This window comes from Hippopotamus amphibius, chromosome 3 (assembly GCF_030028045.1).
Source record: "Hippopotamus amphibius kiboko isolate mHipAmp2 chromosome 3, mHipAmp2.hap2, whole genome shotgun sequence".
In the NCBI taxonomy this organism is placed as follows: Eukaryota; Metazoa; Chordata; class Mammalia; order Artiodactyla; family Hippopotamidae; genus Hippopotamus; species Hippopotamus amphibius.
The window spans coordinates 181,117,690-181,139,155 of NC_080188.1; the positions used below are offsets into that span (position 1 = coordinate 181,117,690).

The 21,466-nt window shown below is 37.8% G+C and overlaps 1 protein-coding gene across 4 annotated transcripts in view; it reads left to right on the top strand.

Annotated features, from left to right (window-relative positions):
• Nucleotides 1-21,466, top strand: part of RAB3GAP2 (RAB3 GTPase activating non-catalytic protein subunit 2) — a 106,957-nt gene that overhangs the window by 50,821 nt on the left and 34,670 nt on the right. For 3 of the 4 annotated variants that reach the window (XR_009052754.1, XM_057728479.1, XM_057728481.1), the window contains exons 10-21: nt 5,042-5,190; nt 6,224-6,303; nt 6,427-6,516; nt 7,910-8,049; nt 10,005-10,221; nt 10,791-10,934; nt 11,170-11,252; nt 11,605-11,669; nt 14,639-14,729; nt 16,613-16,740; nt 19,153-19,366; nt 19,757-19,854. Coding sequence is in view for 3 of the 4 variants with exons in the window: in XM_057728479.1 (XP_057584462.1) it covers nt 5,042-5,190; nt 6,224-6,303; nt 6,427-6,516; nt 7,910-8,049; nt 10,005-10,221; nt 10,791-10,934; nt 11,170-11,252; nt 11,605-11,669; nt 14,639-14,729; nt 16,613-16,740; nt 19,153-19,366; nt 19,757-19,854 (1,499 nt within the window). In the remaining variant the exon portion in view is untranslated. The remainder of the gene's footprint in view (nt 1-5,041; nt 5,191-6,223; nt 6,304-6,426; nt 6,517-7,909; nt 8,050-10,004; nt 10,222-10,790; nt 10,935-11,169; nt 11,253-11,604; nt 11,670-14,638; nt 14,730-16,612; nt 16,741-19,152; nt 19,367-19,756; nt 19,855-21,466) is intronic. The other variant, XM_057728480.1, reaches the window with a different exon arrangement.

Consider the following 21,466-nt stretch of genomic DNA (forward strand, 5'->3'; position numbering starts at 1 on the left):
TGATTCATTCAATAAAGAAATGGATGAATACCCCTTACGTCCCCTGGCTGTAATGTTGGTGCTACAAATACAAGGCAGGTAGGACCCCTGCCCTGATGAAGCTTATGTTCTGGTGACGGGGAGACAAAAAATAAACATTTAAACCAAATGAGTAAATAGGGTAATAACAAGATGTTAGTAAGCATCATAAAGAAAATGAGCAGACGGTTATGAGAGAAGCAGAGGAAGAGGGGACTCTGCGTGGACTGGTGAGCAGAGGCCTCTCCTGAGACACGCAGAATGGGAAGCAGCAGAGAGGGAGGCCCGGGGTGGGGGGAGAGCGAAGGCTGGAGGCTTAAAGCAGCAGAAAGGAGGTTGATGTGACCTGATTGTACAGTGAGGGGGAAATGGGACCGGGTAAGGCTGAAGACGTAGAGTAGGGTCAGATCACATAGAGGTGAGCAGTTCAGGTTTTATTCTACATGCAGTGAATGTCATTGATGGAGTCGAGGTATGGGATATTTAGAAATATCCCTCTGCTCTTTGGAGAGAGGCTTGTGGAATAAAACGTGAAGGTGAGGAGGCCAGTAAGGAGTTTGTTGCAATAAGAGAGATGAGAACTTTTCCTTTTATGGAGGAAGCAGTGGTGCTGGAGAGAAGTAGGCACATTGGAGATATATTATTTGGCACTTGCTAAGGGATGGATATTAGAAATGAGAGAAAGGAAAGAGTCAAAGATTTCCTAGTTTTTAAGTTTTGAGCAGCTGAGTGGATGATCAGGCTGTGGCTGACGTGAGAATAGGAGGAGGCAGGGGTTTGAGTGGACGAGTGGAGAGTTGTGTTTTTTACAGGTTAACTTCTGACACAATCAGACATTCAAATGGAGATGCCAAGTAGACACGTTGGATATATGAGTCTGAAGGTCAGGAGACAGGTCGGATTATTGATATAAATTTGGGACGGAATGCTTAACTGTGGAATGCGTCATAGAATTCAAGAAAGGAGAAGGTCCACTGGATTTGACAACATAGAGCTCTCATTGACTCTGATCTGGGAAGTTTAAGTGGAACGGTGAGGATGAAAGCCAGATCGGGGTCTAAAAATGGTACTGATGAACTCAGTGACAAGAACAAGGACGCAGATACAGAGAATGGACTGGAGAACTCGAGGTATGGGAGGGGGCGGGGGGTGAAGGGGAAACTGAGACGAAGCGAGAGAGTAGCACAGACATATATATACTACCAACCGTAAAATAGTCAGTGGGAAGTTGTTGTATAACAAAGGGAGCCCAACTCGAGGATGGAAGATGCCTTAGGGGACTGGGGCGGGGAGGGTGGGGGGGACTCGAGGTGGGGGAGTCAAGGAAGGAAGGGGATACGGGGATATGTGTATAAAAACAGTTGATTGAACCTGGTGTACCCCCCAAAAAAAAAAGAATAAATATTTCCACCCCCTACTTTCAAAACTGAGAAACACAAGAATAAGAAAGCAACTCACAGCATCTCCAGTTTGACTCTGGTCCTGACCTCTTCACTAAACTTCTTACTCATTTTCCAACTCCTACCAGACATTTCCCCTGGGTTTGTCAACATATCCCAAACAGAATTCTTGATTTCCTCCCATCAAACTTGGTCCTCCTTTTTTCTTTCCTCTCATCGTCTTCTCTTGTTCACACCAAAAGCTTTTGAGTCATCCTCGACTCTTCTCTTTTTCTCATGCCCCTCATCCAGTCCACCTTTGTCTCTCCCACCCCCACAGCAGGTCCCGAATCTGCCCACGTCTCACCTCCCTTGTTGTCAGCGTGGTAGTCCACGCCACCATCGTCTCTTGCCTGAAGTATTGAGGAAAAAAAAATCCTACCTAGTCTTTCTGCTTCCTTTCTCCTCTCTCTAAAATCTGTTCACCAAGTAGCAGCTAACATGATCCTTTTGAAACATAAGTTGTATTTTTGTCACTTCTCTGCTCACAACCTTATACTGGCTTCCCATCTTATTCCTAATAAAACCCAAAGGCCTTATGGTGGCGTCCAAAGCCTGACATCATCTGGTTTATGGTGCCTCTTGACTTCATCTATAGACCTACCCCCCCTCTCGCCCCCATATTCCACCATGCTGATCTCCGTACTGTTCCTCAAATACACCAAGCATCCTGCCACTTTGGAGCCTTTGTAATTCTTGCCCCTTCTGCCTGGAAAGTTTTACCCAGCTAGTCACATGGCTCTCTCTCTCACTTCATTCAGGTGTCTGTTTAAATATCATTTTGTCAAAGAGACCTTCTTTAGCCAGTATAATAGACCTAGAAAGTTATCCAGTGAGTTTGACTTTATGGAAATTTATATTAAGAAGAACTGTAAGGTGTTGCAAAGTTTGGAAGGGCCTCAGGTGTTTAGGGAAAACCGTAAATGACAAGGTAGTAATAAATCCAGGAAACAAATTCACATCTTAAGGAAATGTAATTACAGTAGGCAACTTATCTCAGCAGTGGGTAATACTTACGGCATTCTTTATAATGAGAATAGTGAGTGTGAATTTAATTAAAAAATTGAGATATTGTTATATTTGAAGAACATGGCGAGAAGAAGAGAGGCTGTAAATAAGCCATATATCTTCATTTACCTTAAATCAATGAAAAATAATGCTAAAATTGGTGGCTCAAAAGACAGCAGTCCGGGACTTCCCTGGTGGTCCAGTGGTTAAGACTCTGCACTTCCGTGGCAGGGGGCACAGGTTCGATCCCTGGTCAGGGAACTAAGATCCCACATGCTGCACATTGTGGCCAACAAATAAATAAATAAAATAAATAAAATTTCAAAAGAAAAACAGTCCTCTAGAGCCCACCAATTTGCCACAATATAGAAAGCAGGACAAAATGTTAACTAATACCACAGAGACGCAATCAGCAAAATCTAGTCTGTGGGAAGTTAGTGTCAAACAGCCTAGTTTCTTCAACAAACAGATTTCAAGAGATTTGGACATGGGAGGGTGAAGGGGCAGAGAAGGACAGTAGGATTTGGGGCTGGTGTTATATGCCCGTTTGTTTGCGGATCTTTGAAACCCAGCATTGCTTTTCTCTGGCCATGGTCAGCTTTTTTGCAGCAGACAGCAGAGAACACAGTTTAGATCAACCAAGCTTGAGATTGAGCCAGGTGAGTGTTGGAGGAAGAGGGGGACAGGGGAGTTATGCAGGAGTGATTGTGATGGAACACAAATGAGGACCAGGTAAGAAGGGAAGTGATCACATGAGTTACTTGATAAATAGAGTAAAAATAGTAGGGCTAGTGGATTGAAACTCTTAATGACATTGTGGAATTATTGCAGCGGATTACTGGAGTAGTTAAGATGGAAAGCTAAGAGGTGGTGGTCAGAAGGTGGTATGCTTAAAATCAAGGTTTCAAAAAATATACAATTGATCATGACAGGATCCAAGGGATGGCATTGACAGTAGATGACAGATTGTGGGAAGGAGAAGGTCATTCATGGCAAGAATGGAAAGAACTGATCAACCATCTCTTTAGAATAGATGAGACTAAATCCACTTAAAAATTTTGTATCCATTTTGCTAGTGTCCTCTGGATAGCTTGTAGCAATTTACACTCCCACCTATAGTGTGTGGCCTGTGTGAAGAGAAAGTATTTTAAAACTTAAATTTTAATTTATATGCTACACGCTTCAGCCTTTGATTTTGTGCTGGTAGAGTCAGGCAGAACTTACGCAAATTTTATCATGTAGTAAAAACATTTTGTATATTGACTCATGAAGTCATTCATAAATATGAGATAGAATAGTTCAACTTTTATAAGGATTATTTGATGACTTTAATCCCTAAATCCAGTAAGTAGTTTGCTTATGAATTCCCTAAAAGCATTTCCTTTCCCAGGACTCTTCTTCAGGAGCAGTGCATTTTTTGACCATTTGCATGCAAAATAGAGTCAGTAAATATATATGAAGATTAGACTAACTCCTGTTCCAGTCTGCAGTAGGTTTGTGTTCAGAACATCTCAGCTGGGTATCTTCATGTACCATGAGTACATGAAGTTGGAAGACGCTGGCTGCCCGAGACCACTTGTGTTGGAATCCAGCCGTGGATCTTTACTTTCTAGGTCTCTAAGCTCACTTTCCCCCTCCTTCTCTCCCTGCCACCCAGGTGAATTTAAGTGAGGCTGGCTTCTCTGCTGCTTCACATAGCACGTGGGTGTCAGCATTCAGTCTGTCTACTTTTGCTCTTAGCACCTTGGGGAAATGAGCAGTAACTCTTCACTGTAAAGGGCTGGGGGTTTCTGGATACAGAGTCGATGTTTGAAAGGGTGTATTTTCACTGTGTTGGGAAGGATATGGGAGCACAGATGCTTTCCTACCTTTTTGGTGGGAGTGTAAATCGGCACCACCTCTACGGAATGCAATGTCACAGTACTTAATAAAAGTTAAAAAAAATGTAGATCCCCTGTTAGTGAGGATTTACCATACAGATGAACTTATATATAGATGTGCTAAGATATATCAAGGATATGTATTGCAGCATTATCTGTAGTGGCAAAAGGTGGGAAACAACCTAAGTGTCCATCAGGTCAGGTCAGTTATGGCTTGGCCACACAGTGGAATACTCTGAGTGATTGCCAGCAATGAGGCATATCTCCTTGATGTTTTATTAAATTAAAAAAACAAGGTGCACGTCAGTTTTTTTGGTGTGCTGTCATTTATGTACAGAGAACATTTCTGGAAAGCAGCATAAGAAACTTTCAGTTGTTACCTGGAAGAAGTGAACTTATACCTGGAGATATTGGTAGACTCTATATTTCTCGTACCATTTGAATTCAGTGTCTGTTTAAAAAATTAATATTTCTGTTTTGTAGTATTTTATAGCTTAGAGGAATTATAGATGGCAGTTTTAATATCTTACGAATGTTTTATGACATTGATCGTATAGCTTTTAAAAATGACTTTTGTCTGTTAAAAGAAACTCAGCAGTTAGCATCTTAGAATGGAGTTGAAATAAAAATCTAATAACCTAAAATGACAATGTCATGGCAGTGCATTAAAATCACATCTTATCGTTTTATCATTAGGTATTATGACTCTGTCCCCTTTTGATCAGATGAAGACTGCCTCCAATATAGGTGGATACAATGCAGCAATTAAGAACAGCCCGCCCGCCATGTCTCAGTACATCACTGTAGGGTCCAACCCATTTACAGGCTTCTTCTATGCTTTAGAGGTAAATGTTTCATCACAGCTTGATTTTTCAACATATCTACAAATTGGGTATGGTAACCTAGCCTTAGAAAGATGAAGCAGTTTACATTTCTAAGTTTCAATGTAAGCTAAAATTAGTCTCAACTCACTTTCTTCTAAATTGTTTAGATTAACTGAGAAGGTACTAAAGTCAATATAAAACAAGCAGCCTTCTTTGTTTCTGATGCCCCGAATTCTTAGTTGAGTTGTGTCTAAACATTGGTGCAGTAATGCATTAATCATAGACTTAGGGTTGTTAGTGATGTCAGCCCACCAGGGACTGGAGTCAGTGAGGAATTGTAAAGGCAGAGCCAGCTGCCAACTATAGTTGATAAAGTGGTGAAAACTGCTTCCTAAAATTGGGGAAAGTTAGGTGTTAGATTCGGCAGCTCCTGTTTTTCACTTAAAAAGCACCATTCTCAAAATTGTCCAAACCATCTTTTTACTACAATAAAAATATATTTTTAAAAAAGGGAGGGGGGATAATTTAGGAGATTGGGATTAACATATACACACTTTTATATATAAAATAGATAAACAAGGTCCTGCTGTATAGTACAGGGAACTATATTCAATATCTTGTAATAACGTATAATGGAAACGAATCTGAAAAAAATAGGTATATATATAACTGAATCACTTTGCTGTACATTGTAAATCAATTATAGTTAAGTAAAAAATGTTTTTGTACAATATGAAATGTTTCTAAATAAACTGATTAAAAAGAAAAAATGAGGTTGTGGGGAGGGAAGAGCCAGCTGTGTATGGATGAGAAATCAATAGATCTGCTAGAATAATGCCATTTTCATGTCCTAGTTTAAATTTTTTTAATTAATGAAAATTTGAAGAGGGAAATCCTAAAGATAAACTAGACTACTAATGATTTTACTTTTAAACTGTGGAGTTAAAACTTTTGATTATATTGCTACCGCCTATCTTTTTAAAGTACATCTCGTTTAGAAAGTATATATTGTTTGTCAGCTGTTGTTTTCTCTTTCAAATGTTCTGTTTTTCAGGGAAGCACACAACCATTATTATCTCATGTCGCACTAGCGGTGGCAAGTAAACTCACTTCTGCTTTGTTTAATGCTGCCAGGTAATTACATCATAATTTTAATGATCTAATTTGCATCTCGCTAGGTTTTAACTTATATTTTGATAGTCTGCAGTTTAAAAGTCTGGAAGCCCTAAGTTTATTCTGAATTTTCTTTCTTTTCAGTGGTTGGCTTGGTTGGAAAAGCAAGCATGAAGAAGAGGCTGTCCAGAAGCAAAAACCCAAGGTCGAACCAGCTACCCCACTAGCTGTAAGGCAAGTCTGTCGTGCTCTTCTCACATTTTAGTATTTTTAGGAATGCACTGTTGAATTAATGGTCTTTCCATGTGCTTAGTTGATTTGTTGATTTCCTGAGTCTTTGGAGCTTTTCAGAGTCATTAATGTGGGACTAATTTTTTCCACCAGAATGTAAACTCCCTGAGGACAGTGATTCTTGCCTGTTTTATCCACAGCTCTCTCCCCGTCATATAGTAGGGGCTCAGTATGTATGTGTTGAGTGTGTGCTTTTAAAAACACCTCTACACTTAGCTTAAGTTGCAGGAACGTTGGTTTTTTGATAGCTGTTGAATTTCTTTCTGTAAAAAGTTTAGTTTGTCAGTAAGCTGTAGAAACTTTAAAAGGACTTACTGATTTCTCTAAAAAAAATAAAAACAGGATCACATGCATCCAAGCACTCTTCAACATGCTGGCTTGTGCTTCCTTGCTTGCTTCAGCAGTGCAATAGGATATGTAGTGGATTCGTCAGGTTTTGTGAGGAGGGAGCATGGTTTTTGCTTGATTTTGTTTTTAAATCATTTTTTTTATTACCCAATATAAAGAGAAATAGAAGCCTCCCCCCCCTTTTTCAATGTTCTTCAACTAAAGAGATATAACTAATTATCTGTTATTAAAATCGATTAAAGATTATCTTCCAGGATTTTTTTGCATCTTAAAGTATTATAACACATCACATTTTCTAAGATCACCTAAGAATCAAGAAATAAGCCAAATGGCCCTATACATCCAAATAGATGTAACAAAGTTTGAGTACTTTGTGTCAGGGACTTTTTTCAAAATGAGCTCTCTGGTCCCTTCTCAGTACCTCTTTACCTTTATTTTACTCACAGTTCTAATAAGACTGATAAGATCAAAAGCAGTTTACAGATAACTATTTAGAAGAAGGAAAATTCTTGTACCTACATTGGTATCAGCAAGATACGATATCTAGGAGAAAAAAAAAAAGAAGAAATAAGAACTCAGGATTAAGAACTCTCAGAAATAAGAACTTCAAACAGACAAAAGATACCTGTGTAGGAGCAGAGTATTCTAAAATTTAGTTGGTTGTGAGGTTTCCTGTGATATATCACTTAAGAAGGAAAGCTAGTTGTACTTGATATTCCCTGAAAATAGGTTGCAGATATCTATATAGAAAATCTCTGAAATAAAACTTAGGTGTTTTTATTTTATAATTGAAGAAACTTCCTTATGCATTTTTTATTGCAAAATGTCTGGTGTGATCAGTTAATAAATTAACTATTAATGCATACAGGGTTCATATTTCTTTATATAAAAACAGATTTGGCCTGTTTTGTTAATGCATTTCATCATTCTTTTATATATTTCTAGAGTGCACTTTGATTTGAGCTTTTTATTTTCTTTTAAATATCAGATTTGGGCTTCCAGATTCTAGACGCCATGGTGAAAGTATATGTCTGTCTCCATGTAACACACTGGCAGCAGTAACAGATGATTTTGGCAGAGTTATTTTGTTGGATGTAGCCAGAGGAATCGCAATACGCATGTGGAAAGGTACTTTCTTACAAAAATCCAGGAAAAAAAAGTCAATTTGCTTTCTACCCCAATAATTGAACAATGCTAGCCTTCTTTAGCTTCTGGTTGATAACAGTGTTTAATTCCTTATGTTTATACTTTTCTTGCTTTCTTTTTTTTTTCAACCATGAACTCAGATCAGGAACACTTGATCCAGCAGTCTAACTGATATATCCTTTAAGTTTGACCAACTCATAGGTACTTTTAGCCTCTTCCTTATGTACTTCTTTTCAATTCTCACTGTCATTGTCAGTTCCTGAAATCAGTTTCTTGCCCGAGCAAGATTCATTCCATTTCACGAGGCCCTGCTTGAGTCATGTCTCCTTCCCAAAACTGGAATGCCAAGTCTTTCAGATTTAAGATGGGAAAAGCTAGCAAAATTCATTTTTTCTAATTTAACTCTCATATCTCTATGCTTGGGTCAATTCACTTAAGTGTCTCGGTAACTTTGTCAGTTAGAAGTTGCATTTAGTGGCAAACAACAGAGCCAAGTACAGGATTGATATATCACTGTGATGTCCTTAGGAAGTCAGTCTCCTTCCATGTAGCTTCCCCATGCAAGGTTATCTCATGGTTCAAATGACTGCTAAGGCTCTAGCCTTCTTATCTGCATCCCAGGAAGGAAGAAGGGGAAAGGAAGACTGCCAGTTTAATAATACATTAGCCAGGACTTAGTCCCATGGCCAGACCTAACTATAAGGGAGACCTGAAAATATTTAAGCACATTGTCAACCTGAGTAAAATAAAATCTCCTTGGAACTTCCCTGGCAGTCCAGTGGTTGGGTCTTCAGGCATTCCAATACAAGGGATGCAGGTTCAATCCCTGGTTTGGGGAGCTAGGATCCCACGTGCCTTGTGGCCAAAAAAACCAAGACATAAAACAGAAGTGGTATTGCAACAAATTCAATAAAGACTTTAAAAATGGTCCACTTCAAAAAAAAAGTCTTAAAAAAAAAATCTCCTTGACCAAGGAGGAGGGGAGAACACATTGTTTGGAATCATCTAGAATTGCAACATGTCAGCACAGACTATTGGTTAGAAACCACAGTTTTAGTGCAATCTAGTCTGTTTTTAGCATTGTAAGGAATAATGGATTTGAGGGCATTAAATTACTCTGGACCAGACTGAGGCCACTATTACCTTCTTGCTAAAGAATTCCTGCAGTGTTTACCTGCCACGTGTCTAAATGTCTTTAGAAATAGATTGCAATGCTGCAGATACATCATTTCTCCCTGAAATGGTACTTTTCTGAAATAATATCAAGAGTGTGTTCTCAGCAAGACTTTTCCATAATGTATACCAGCTGGTCCAGATCCCTACGGCAGTCTTATCGCTGCCATTGTTGCCTGTCCTTCTGCAGCTGGTGCGGTCCGTCGTTTTCCTCCCCGTACTGGGAAGAGAGGGATCAGTTGCCTGCATGAAGGGCTACTCTCTAGTGGAAAAGGTGTCAGCTGCATCTTTGTTCTCACAGGCCGGAGCTTCCCAACACTCTGCAGCCCATGTTTCCCTCTGTCTGCACGCCACCAAGGGACTTGAATAGCAGGAAACCAATTTGATCTTTTTCTTTTACTTTAATTGGATTTTTATTTTAAATCAGAACCTGATAACCTCCCCAGAATTTTTTAAAGAGATGGAGGGAAGGGAATGAGATCAGGGAAGGGTGCTCACGAAGCCTCCATGATAACTGTTTCTTTCTTAAAGAAAAAAAAAGTGATCAGAAGGAAATATAGCAAAATGTGAAGTTTTAATAAGGCTTGGTAATTTAGTATTAATCATACTTATTATCTTCTGTTTAATGTATTTCATAATAAAAAAATAATGTCCTTTTATAACCTTCCTTGAGTCCCCCCACTAAAACATCCCAGAGTGTTTCAGAAGGCTCTGCTAAACCTAGATTCCATAACTAAGTAGCTTTCCTTTCCTCTGTCTCCAAGGGTATCGAGATGCACAGACCGGTTGGATCCAAATTGTAGAGGACCTCCACGAAAGAGTGCCAGAAAAGGTGGACTTTTCCCCCTTTGGAAGTCCTCAGGGTCCAAGTCGAGTAGCTCAGTTCCTTGTGATCTATGCACCGCGGAGGGGCATCTTAGAAGTGTGGAGCACACAGCAGGGCCCTAGAGTTGGTGCTTTCAACGTGGGAAAGCACTGCAGGTAAGCTGCAAACCCTGGCCTTTTCCTGGTTACAAACAGGAATGCTTTTGTTAAAGCAGAGCTTTTATTAAAGCTACTTATTAGATTGCAGGTTGTTTGAGAATTGAAATGTCCTTTATTATGGTTTTTTCACGCGGTTGCCTGGTTTATAATTAGGGATTAAGTATTTAATCACAAAGGAATCTGATTGAAGAGGCCGTGATATGCTGCTGAATTAAAGTCAGCTTTGGTGCTGCCATTTGTCGCGTCCCTTACTTATACCGTGGAGGCTCGAAAGGAAAGATTCCTTCCGGCTCCCCTGGTGATGATGCTGAGTGAGGTGAATGCTTTGTTTGTCACTGCAACTTAGGCTGGATCGTGTTCATTTAATTTTCTAGCACGTTTTAATAAGGTATAAGAACCTTGCCATTTAGGTTCTGCTCTACATATGTTTTTGGTGTCAGTATTTATTTGCCTTACTAATGGTCCTGAGTCGATGATGATGTTGGAGTCCCAGGTTACAGTAAAAGCACTTTTTGACATTTTCCTTTCTCTAAGATTTTTACCATCCTGGTATGTGATTTCCTCAGGCTTCTGTATCCTGGCTATAAAATAATGGGATTAAATAACGTTACCAGTCAGAGTTGGCAGCCGCAGACTTACCAGATCTGTCTGGTTGATCCAGTGTCTGGAAGTGTGAAAACAGTAAATGTTCCTTTCCATTTAGCACTGAGGTAAGTTGTATTGCAAGCTGGCTTCTTAATGTCCCTCTGCTAACTTTTCCCAGTCCTTTATTTTGCTTTTTGCTTTGCTTTGTTTCATAGCTGTTGTCTTGTTTTCTTTTCTCATTAGACTGGTACCTTTAAAGTTAAATAGGAAGAATAGCAAAGAAAAAGAAATCTGGAGCGTGTCAGAATTAGAAGGAAAAGTTTCACATTCCATAAGAATTTGTTGTGTTTATTGTTTTAGTGATAAGAAGAGTGAACGAGCAAAGGACATGCACTTGGTGAAGAAACTGGGAGCCTTACTGAAAGCAAAGTCTCCCAGTCTTGGTAGGTGTCCTTCAAAAATAATGAAGCGTACTGTTATGTCATTTTTTTAAATTAATAGAATATTCCAGATGGAGCAATCAGAACACTCCAGTGCATTTATGAGCTATTTCAGCTCCTTTTTGGAATGAGATGAGGTGCAAGTAATCAAGTGTAGTTTTTATTGGAATTACTCTGGAGGATGAAACATGCTATCAAGGGAATATTAAAATTTGTGACAATAAAACTCATTTCCGAGAGACCCCAGAAATCCTCTTAGACTGACTGATATTGCAAGTGCGTGTTTTTTTCTTTCCAAATAAAGTTTTACCTGTCATAAAAGTGAACATTTTACTTTGGTTAATTTTCTTTCTAGATTTGGTTGAAACAGAAATAAAGGAATTAATTCTTGATATTAAGTACCCTGCAACCAAAAAACAAGTAAGTGTATATAATAAATGAACTTTCTTGATGAGTAGCTATTACATATCCTTCTTAACAATATCTTTGTTATCCTATTTCCCTCCAAACATGACAGCCTGAAGTCTTCCTGTGTGTTCTCATTCACGTGCATCCTTTTTTATATTCCCGTGTGGAAGCTTGTATTGTTTCTTTTGTTCTTTCTTCTTTTTTTAATTAAGTAATATTACCATACACAGGCCCATACATAACATATATTCAAATTAAATAATAGTAAGACAAAAAAAAAAAAATAATAGTAAGACAAAGAGGTGTATGACCACCCACCTTAGGAAATAATGTTACCAGGAGTTCTGAAGAACCCTGCACATCCCTCCTCCATCCCATCCCCTTCTCCCATCCCTAAGGTGACCAGTGTTCAGAATTTCGTGTTCCTCTATCTTTTGCTTTTCTTTGTAGTTTCAGCATTTCTCTGTGGCTCCTTTAAAACATACTGATGCATTGTCTACTTTTTTGAACTTTATACGAATGGAGTCATGTTCTGTCTTCTTCTGTGACTTACTTCATGCCTTCACCATTGTGTTTCTGGGAGTCGTCCGCATTGCTGCCTGCAGCTGCAGTTGACTCGCGTACTGTGCTATGTGAATTCCACTCTGTGACTGCCATTTAGTTACTCAGTCTCCTGTCAGTGGACATTTAGGTTCTTTCTAGTTTCTTGCTGTTACCAACAATAATAGTGTGGTTATCCTTATACATTTTCCTGGTGCACATATGTAAGAGTTTATACCTGAGTGGAGTTGCTAGGATATGAGCTTCTTCACCTGTACTAGTTGATGATAAATTGTTTCTCAGAATGCTTGTACGGATTTACGTTCCCATTTACACTGTAGAAGAGGCTCTGTTGCTCCACAGCCTCAGTCTCTCATGGTATAGTTAGACTTGGTACCTTTCCCAGGCTCCTGGTTATAATATGGTAACTCATGATGTTACTCCCACTCCTCCTATCTGAATCCCTCACGATGCTGCTCAGGTTCTAACTATAAATTCTTACATGACATGTCAGTCCTTATGGATGCCTCTGAACTCTGCTTTTAATCAGAACCAGAGAGCTAATGATGCAGTTGTGCCTCTGTATCCTCAGGGGCATTGATTTCAGGACCCTCTGTGATACCTAAATTTCAAGATGCTTAAGTCCCTTATGTAAAATGGTGCAGTGTTTGCCTGTAACCTGTGCACATCCTCTTGTATACTTTAATCCTCTCTAGGTTACTTGTAATACCTAACACAGTGTAAGTGCTATGTAAACAGTTGTCAGTACAATGTAAGTGCTATGTAAATAGTTGCAAGTGTGTGGCAAATTCAAGTTTTGCTTTTTGGAACTTTGTGGAATTTTTTCCTTCCGAATGTTTTCAGTTCATGGTTGGTTGAATCTGCAGATGCGGAACCTGTGGATACAGAGGGCCGACTATACTTATTTTCTAATTATTTCACGTATATTAGTCAAGCTCCCCAACTTTTTCCTCTTTACCTCTTTTAAGCTCCTTCAAACAGGGACCTTACCAAATACATCATTTTCATAATGCACAGCATCTAAAATAGTGGGATGATTTAGTGAATACTGATTTCTTTCTATCCCTCTTATTCTACTGTGGGAGTCATTTTTGAAAAACACTGTTTATCATTTTATTGTAGAACAGGCAGGTCTCTGACTCTTAATTGAGTTTTCCATTCCACTGACAGTGCTAATTGGTTCTCAGCTTTCTTGGGGAAAAGTCTCTGTTATTAAAGTAACTCTTGTGACAAGGTGGGCATGTGGAGAGGCAGTTTCGGGCATCGGTCTTGGGAAGGGAGGGTCATCATCCACACAATTCTTCTCATTTTGATACATCTTATCTTACATCATGGAAAAACAAAAGTGGGAAACTTTAGCACAGTGTAAACTGTCTTCTTGAATTTTTTTTAACTGCTGAATTTTATATGAAGCTGTGAATTTTATAAAAGATATTAGACAACCTAATAGTGAAAGTCATGTATTGTTTTACAACAGTTAAGGGAGAAAAGAAACCAGTTTAGACTTTGGAAGACTGAATAATAAGACAGTGAGCCAGTTGCTAGCTTGTGTAATAGTAGACGGAACAGAGGCAGATTACGTTTTCCTGGGTATTTGCCTCTTTCTGTCGCTTTATATCCTCCAAGCAGTTTCTTCATCATAGGCTGGACCAACCTCTTGAGCCGCCCTCTACGCCCATTTCTCCTCCACAGACTCACCGAGTTGTTGTTGTGTTACAATCTGATACTTGTCTCATGCCACATTCTTAACCTACCTTTTATACTATTTAATCTCATCAATCAGAATCCAATTTAATGTGTGAATATGAATGGATAAGTATGAACTTTAAGTGCTGTGTGTAATTCGTGATTCTGATGGTTGCTTTTTTCACATGAAGAGAGATTTTGGAATCAATGATGAAGACTCTTAAATATCTACTCGTGGGCAGGAAGTGGGGGGGTGAGGAGAGGTGGGGAGTACATATATATGTAGCATCCATCTGTGGATTCACCGAGCCATACTCAAGTACAGTAATACAGCAGTAACTAAGTTGCTGTCCGCTTTTATTATTGAGATGATAGTGACAATGTCTGCTTTTCATTTGTGGCTGTATAGTATAGATCATTCAAACTCTTATTGGCCAATAGCTTTATCTCTGTTTCTGTTCTGTCTTGGCCATTCTGTTGAACATCAGTTGCCTTCTAAGTTGTGTCATTCTCGTCTGGACCTTTTGTCATTGTACCATATTTGGCATGACATGAAATTGATTACATATTACTTATGATGCAACTTTAATTCTCAGGTAACTGTAATAAAACATCTTAAAAATGGAGTTTCCTTTAGTAACTTGGGGTAGTGAAAGTATAGACATAAATGTAAAATTTAACAAACAAAATCATTGCCTTCTAATTACGAGAATTGTTCCATATCTTTCTTCTAGGCGTTGGAGAGCATTTTGGCAAGCGAACGTTTACCATTTTCCTGCCTTAGAAATATCACTCAGACTTTAATGGACACTTTAAAAAATCAAGGTAATAGGGTTTGTACTGACTGGAAGTTATGGTCTCAACTCAAATTTTATAACTCTGATGATAGGAAGTATTAACTGTATGTTACTTTAATGGGAAAATAATATATAAGAAAGAAGGGAACTTGTTTCATTCTGTTTAGTATTGGGGATTTTTTTAATTCCCTGTTCAGTGTATGCTGTTGGTCTTCCTCTGAGCTTTCTCTCAATGTGTTGACTCTGTTTCTTACTGTAAATATTTTTCATTTGACTCCATCTACTGTGAGGAAAGATATCAGTATAGAATGCTGGAAAGTGATTATTGTAATAATAGTTGTGGAGCGTTGTGAAAGCCTTTGGCATGAGGGAACAAGATAGCTGGTGGTAAGCAGAAAACAGCCAGGTTCTCTTGCTGCCATTGTGTTTTATTTAACTTTAATGTTGTTTTGACAGTGACAATGATTTTTTAAAAAATTCTATACTTTAATGTTTTGTTAATGTATGGAATCTACATTTTTTCACCCACTTCCCTCATGAACAGAGCTAGGGCTTCCAAAATCACAGACTGTGATTACGTGACCTGTTCTGAGTTTTTTAGGTTTTTTTTTTTACTGTTCAGAATTTGTTTAGAAAAGAATTACATCTGTAACTGTGGGGTTGTAACTCCATAGTCTGTCCAGCCGAGCTAGAAAAATTTAATTTATTCTGAATTCCTAACATCAATTAAAAATGCAGCATGTGGTGCAGTGACTTTATCTAGTCGTGACTTTTTGCTTATTGTGTAAATTGTATGAAGCCAGCTTTATATTTAATTATATTTATATTTAAGCCAACTTAGAGTGGCTTAATAGATAAGTCATAATATGCTATTTCAGGACTTCAAGCATCCTGATTTTGAGATTTTGTTTTTCAGCACATGTAAAGCTGACTTTTGGTAAATAGTGAACTCCTGTAGTGCATACAACTTGTTAGAAATACCTCTTTTAAAAAGTATAGTACACTTATAAAGTCCCCCAAGCCCCTAAGGCTTTAAAAAAAATATCAAAATTTGTTAAATTAAAAATTATCTTGCACTGGACTGGGAGTAAACCAAACATCATTGTCAGAGTTCTGTAACATCACTAGTTTCAAGTTCTACCCATAAATGAGACTCCTAAAAATGTCAAGTATTTAGTATGCCAAGTTTTATTATGGCTATTAGAACTTGGACAGTCTTCCATGTTACTGTATCCCATATCAGAGTCCTTGGGAGTTTTCAGTATCTACCTTTTTAAAGAGTATTTGTTTTGTATTAGAAATATTTAAGTTATCATACAGGAATGTATTATACAGCATTAATCTTGAAAAAAACCTGATTGATGGAGGATATTAAGTGGAATTCTACTTTTTGCCATTCTTTCTTGAAGATACATCTGTCACAATCCACAGTTTTTGGTTGAATTATAATATCTTTGACCACCATGATAATAAGAGCCAGGCAACTTTCTGTTTGTCTTTTCTCAGGGTATGAGCATAATGGATAATGTATGATTCACATAGTGAGGGAGAGCATTTTCAGACCTGTTTCTAAATCATTTATTTACTTTTGAGTACTAGACTAAAATATTTTTTACCTCCTTCCTTCCTTCCTTCCTTCCTTCCTCGCTCCCTCCCTCCCTTCCTTTCTCTCTATTTTTTTTTGTCCTCTGCTTTTAGAGCACCTTATTTCATTTAAAAATTTATACATTTTGCCATGATGGAAAAATTATTTTTGCTTTCTTAATCCATTATAGCTTAAGCATCCGAATATTTAATAAAATAGAACATCAAGGAATTATGTAATATTAAGATTTTAATGAAAGAAAAGCCTTTTTTATCAGCCTGTTAAATCTAATCTCTTTAATGTATTTTCTTCCTTCTGCCTTACAGAGCTTGAGTGTGTTGATGAAGGATTGCTACAGTTTTGTGCCAATAAATTGAAATTACTCCATCTTTATGAGTCTGTCAGTCAATTAAATTCCACTGATTTTCATTCAGAGTCTCCATTCTCTGATAATGTGAGTAATCCCATTATTCATTATACAAAATAATCTCTTTGATTATTTTTTTACTTTTTAATTGGTAGTAAAGAAGTAGAATATTAAGATTTTTGTTTTTAAGTGTAAAGGTATATTTTCTTTACAAGACCTTCTGCTGGCTTTCTGTGCCTTGCTGCTAAATTTATATTATTTAGGCTGGAATATTGAACTTACTGTTAATCCATTTGTAATGCCTAGAAACATTTGGTTTTCCTTAACTTATTTTTTAAGGTTACCTGTTACAATACAACTTCTTCTGGACAGGGTTTGCCAATTAAAATATATGTAGTTTACTGAAGTAGCAAAACTTCAATTTCTTTTAAAGAAAAAAAAAGATTTTGCCAAACAGAAGAGACAGCTTTTCTGTGTTGTTGTTAGCAAATTCATACTGCTCTATTGTTTACTACATAATGAAATACGCTTTTAAAAATATTCTTTATTACGTCAAAGTATTTATAATAATTGTAGAAAATGTGCCATGTTTTTATTCTATAAAATGTAAAAAAGCGATGGCACCTTGTAGTCTTTATTACAGTGCAGTATTGCTCATTTCTGAGGCGAGTTCCATGTAGAGAAATAGGATTTCTCTTGCTAGAGAATAGAAAGAAATATTGTCCTCTCTTCTCTTGATTACTGTGTGACCTTGGGCAGGTCGCCTCGCTGCTGCGCCTCATGTCTTTTATTTATCTAAAGGAAAATGATAAGATGGTTTCAGTGATTTGTCAAGTCGTTGGTAAAGCTTTTAAAAAACTTACCTGGTGTATCTGAAAGTGAATTAAGTTTTAAAGTGGATGCCTTTTATTGTAAATACATATACATGAATAAAAATTTTTAAACAGAAAAATGAGAGGTTTTCCCTTTGTATTGGAAATAACCTACACGTCCTAACATCTTTTTTTAATCTTTGGGATTGTTAAAGCGTTTTAACAATCTATTCACAATAATATTCTGTGATTGCCATTATAAGTGACAATGCCATTTTTTCAGGAGCTTTTGTTCTGCTCTCTAGTGCACCAGTAGTGAAAAATCGCTTCAAGCAACAGGAAAGTTCAAGTTGATTAAATTACGTCTATAGCATTGCCAGGACATTTCAGAGATTCTTCAATGCCTAATTTTTTTTTTACATAAAATCAAAACTTTCTCTCCTGGACCCTGCAAAAGAAACAAACGTATGATATTAATAATCTCTTGTAGAATTCATTTCCACTTGATAGCCCCGATATAGTGTGCAAAATAATTATAAAATTTTTAAAATCATTTGACAGATTGTTCTTTTTTATTATTTTTTTTATCTCCAAAACGCTTTTAAAGAAAACCATATTTTGCTGTAGACGTACTTGAATCCTTAAAAAAAACCAGGCAGTCAGCTTCTAGGCTGAATGGCTAATTTTGTACATACAGAACTGAAATTCAAATCTAAATTATTCATTTTTGCTGTCTGTGGGACAGTTCATATGAGTTTAGTGTAGCATTGAACTACTTGTATGTGTTCAGTAGCATTTTGCAGTTTACCACTTGTTTTTAAAAACAATAGCCATAAGTAAATAAATAATAAAACTGCCCTTGTATAAGAATGCAGCTTTAATCATGTAGCATGAGGGGAAGAAAGTTTTGCTTGTCGTGGCAAATTTGTGCTCTTTTAAACACATGCACGCGCATGTGCGTCTGTGAGTGTGTGTGTGTGTGTACTTGATCCTAATTTAGAAGAATAATAGTAGATCAGGAGAGGTTTCTGCACATAAGGTATGTAAAAACAGTTTGAAAGACTGGCAGGTTGTACCTCTGCAGCCCTGAAAGCCACATAGAGGATTTATATGTAGATACAGTGAGGACTGTCTGCCATTACTTTTATTTTATCGTGTTTATGCTGCTTAATAAACAAGCATTAAATTTCCAATAGTTCTTTGGTTTCCTTGGAATCACAAGAGTTGGCAGTTGACACCCATGTATTGATTGATTGATTGATTGATTGTAGCAGAGAGAGGTCCACTGAAGGGCCAAGCAAGGAGAACGGGTGGCTCGTGCTCAGAAACACCGAACTCCCCCATGGTGTTGGGGAAAAAGCTTAAGTTTCTTTTTCTGATGAAGCAATAATACATGTTCATTAAAATTCAGACATTTTAGAAGAGTATAAATCTCAAGAAACTTTCTAAAAAATGGTACCTTCAGTAATATGTAGTGTTTCGAGATTAGTTTATTTAAATAACCTCCTACTCATGAATTGAGAGCAAAGTTTTAAGCAGAGCACATCATAACTGTCACATTAATTCAGAAGTCATCTTTTGCTTATAGTCTTGCATTTCATTTCAGATGATAGTGTTAACACTTATGGCAGAGTCAAAGAGACATGGTCTATTTAGAACTTTTTTTTTTTCCTTTCCTATATTTAAGGACTTGGCTGTTTTACTAAGGCTTGATGAAAAAGAACTCCTTAAGCTCCAGGCATTATTAGAGAAGTATAAACAAGAGAACAGCAGGACTGCTGTCCGATTTTCTGATGACAAGGATGGTGTGTTGCCTGTCAAAACATTCCTGGAATATTTAGAATATGAGAAAGATGCGATCAACATAAAGAAGACAAGTGAAGAGGAATATGTGGCTTTAGGTAGGTAGAATGAGAAACGGCTCTTTGAACCCTTGCTATCCTAGATGAAAGCCTGGGAGGAGCTTCTAGCATCTCAAAGATTGAGTTTTGTTTTTTTTTAAATTAATTAACCAAAGAAGTTAATGTATGTTTTACAGTCAACAAAAGATCCTCTGGATAGGTAGGCACTATGTCATGAGAGTTGTACTAAATTAATAAGTACACTTAGGAGACAGTGTCAGACATGTAATGATTTGCCTTCTGCTTTCATCACTTAAGCAAATTGAGCCATTGATTTCTCTTCTCTCATGCTGTTTTGCTCCTCTGGGGATCTAGATTGCAATTCAGAAAGATTGTGAGTGCAAATGGTAAGTGGTCACTGGCTGACGTGTTGTGTTTTTGTTTTACCAGGCAGTTTCTTTTTTTGGAAGTGCCTATGCGGAGAAAGCTCCACTGAGGATATGTGTCACACTTTGGAGTCGGCAGGACTTAGCCCCCAGCTGTTGTTGGTAAGGTTCTTTGCTGCTGCCATCCAGACGTGCCAGCCTCTTCCTTTACCGTTTTCTAAAGTGTAGCATAGAACAGATACGAAAACTTTCTGAAGATGATCAAAAAATTTATAGTCACTGTATTTAATTGAATAATGTGATCCTATTTTTCTCATAGTCTGTAAATTATAACCAGCATATTCCATGGTTGGCCTAGAGTAAATTCTGAATCTGTCATGCATGCATGCGTTTACAGTGGACTGTGATCCTCCGTAAAAAATGTTCACGTTAGAACTAAGAAGATCTTATCTGGAGAACAAAATAAAGTTCCCTTAAAGCATTAGAATTATCAGACATTCCCAGACTTTGAATATATGTTAGGATTTAATCTCTGTGCTGTAAGAAAATGTAGAGAAAAGAATCATCCAATGGAAACATTACAACACTAAATTTTCACCCTTTCTGAAAAAGGGCAAGGGAGTCACCCCACCATCACCAGTTCTGCCCTTTACCACCCCCCATATGTACACATACACATACTCTATCACACCCCCACTCACATCTGAAATTTTGGCCAGGATTTGGGCATTCCACCTCTGTGAACTTGTTGACTGTATTAACATATTTTAACTGAACATGTAAGTCCTTTAGGAATGGATCTGTTCTACCTCACTATGCAGTGCATATGTCAGGAAGTAAAGCAGTTAAAGATACACATTGGCTGTACATGGAAGTCCATAAGCTGCTTTATTCTTTTTTTTTTTTAAAGATGCACGAACTTTTTTTTTCTTTTTTAATAAAGTTTATTTATTTTATTTATTTATTGGCTGCGTTGGGTCTTCGTTGCTGCACATGGGCTTTCTCTAGTTGTTGCGAGTGAGGGCTACTCTTCATTGTGGTGCGCAGGCTCCTCGTTGTAGTGGCTTCTCTTGTTGTGGAGCACGGGCCCTAGGTTCGTGGGCTTCAGTAGTTGCGGCACATGGGCTCAGTAGTTGTGGTCATGGGCTCTAGAGCACAGGCTCAATAGTTGTGGCGCACAGGCTTAGTTGCTCCGTGGCATGTGGAATCTTCCCAGGGCGGGGCTCGAACCCGTGTCCCCTGCATTGACAGGCGGATTCTTTACCACTGTGCCACCTAGGAAGTCCTGCTTTATTCTTAATAGCAAAACACTGAAAACTCCTCATTGCCCTTCAGTGGGTGACTGGATAAACAGACTGTAGCACATCCTTACCATGCAGTACTCCTCAGCAACAAAAAGGAATAAACCGTTGATACAAGCAATAGCTTGGATGAACAAGGAAAATATGTGGAGTAGGAAAAAAGCCAGTCTTAAAAGGATACTTACTGAATAACTCTGTTTTCAAAACATATGTAAAATAACACAGTTGTAGAGATGGAGAACAGATTAGTGGTTCCCAAGGATTAGGGATGAGTGTGGGGGAGGAGATGGGTGTGGCTATAAAGGGTTAATAGGGAGTCGTGCAGACGGTAGAGTTGAGTGTCTTGATTGTGGTGATGGTTATGCAATACTATATATGGTAAAACTGCATGATGCAAAATGAGTGCCTATATTACTGGTGAAATGTCAATAAGCTTTATGGATTTTAGCAGACAGTTTCTTGGTTTCGTGTAA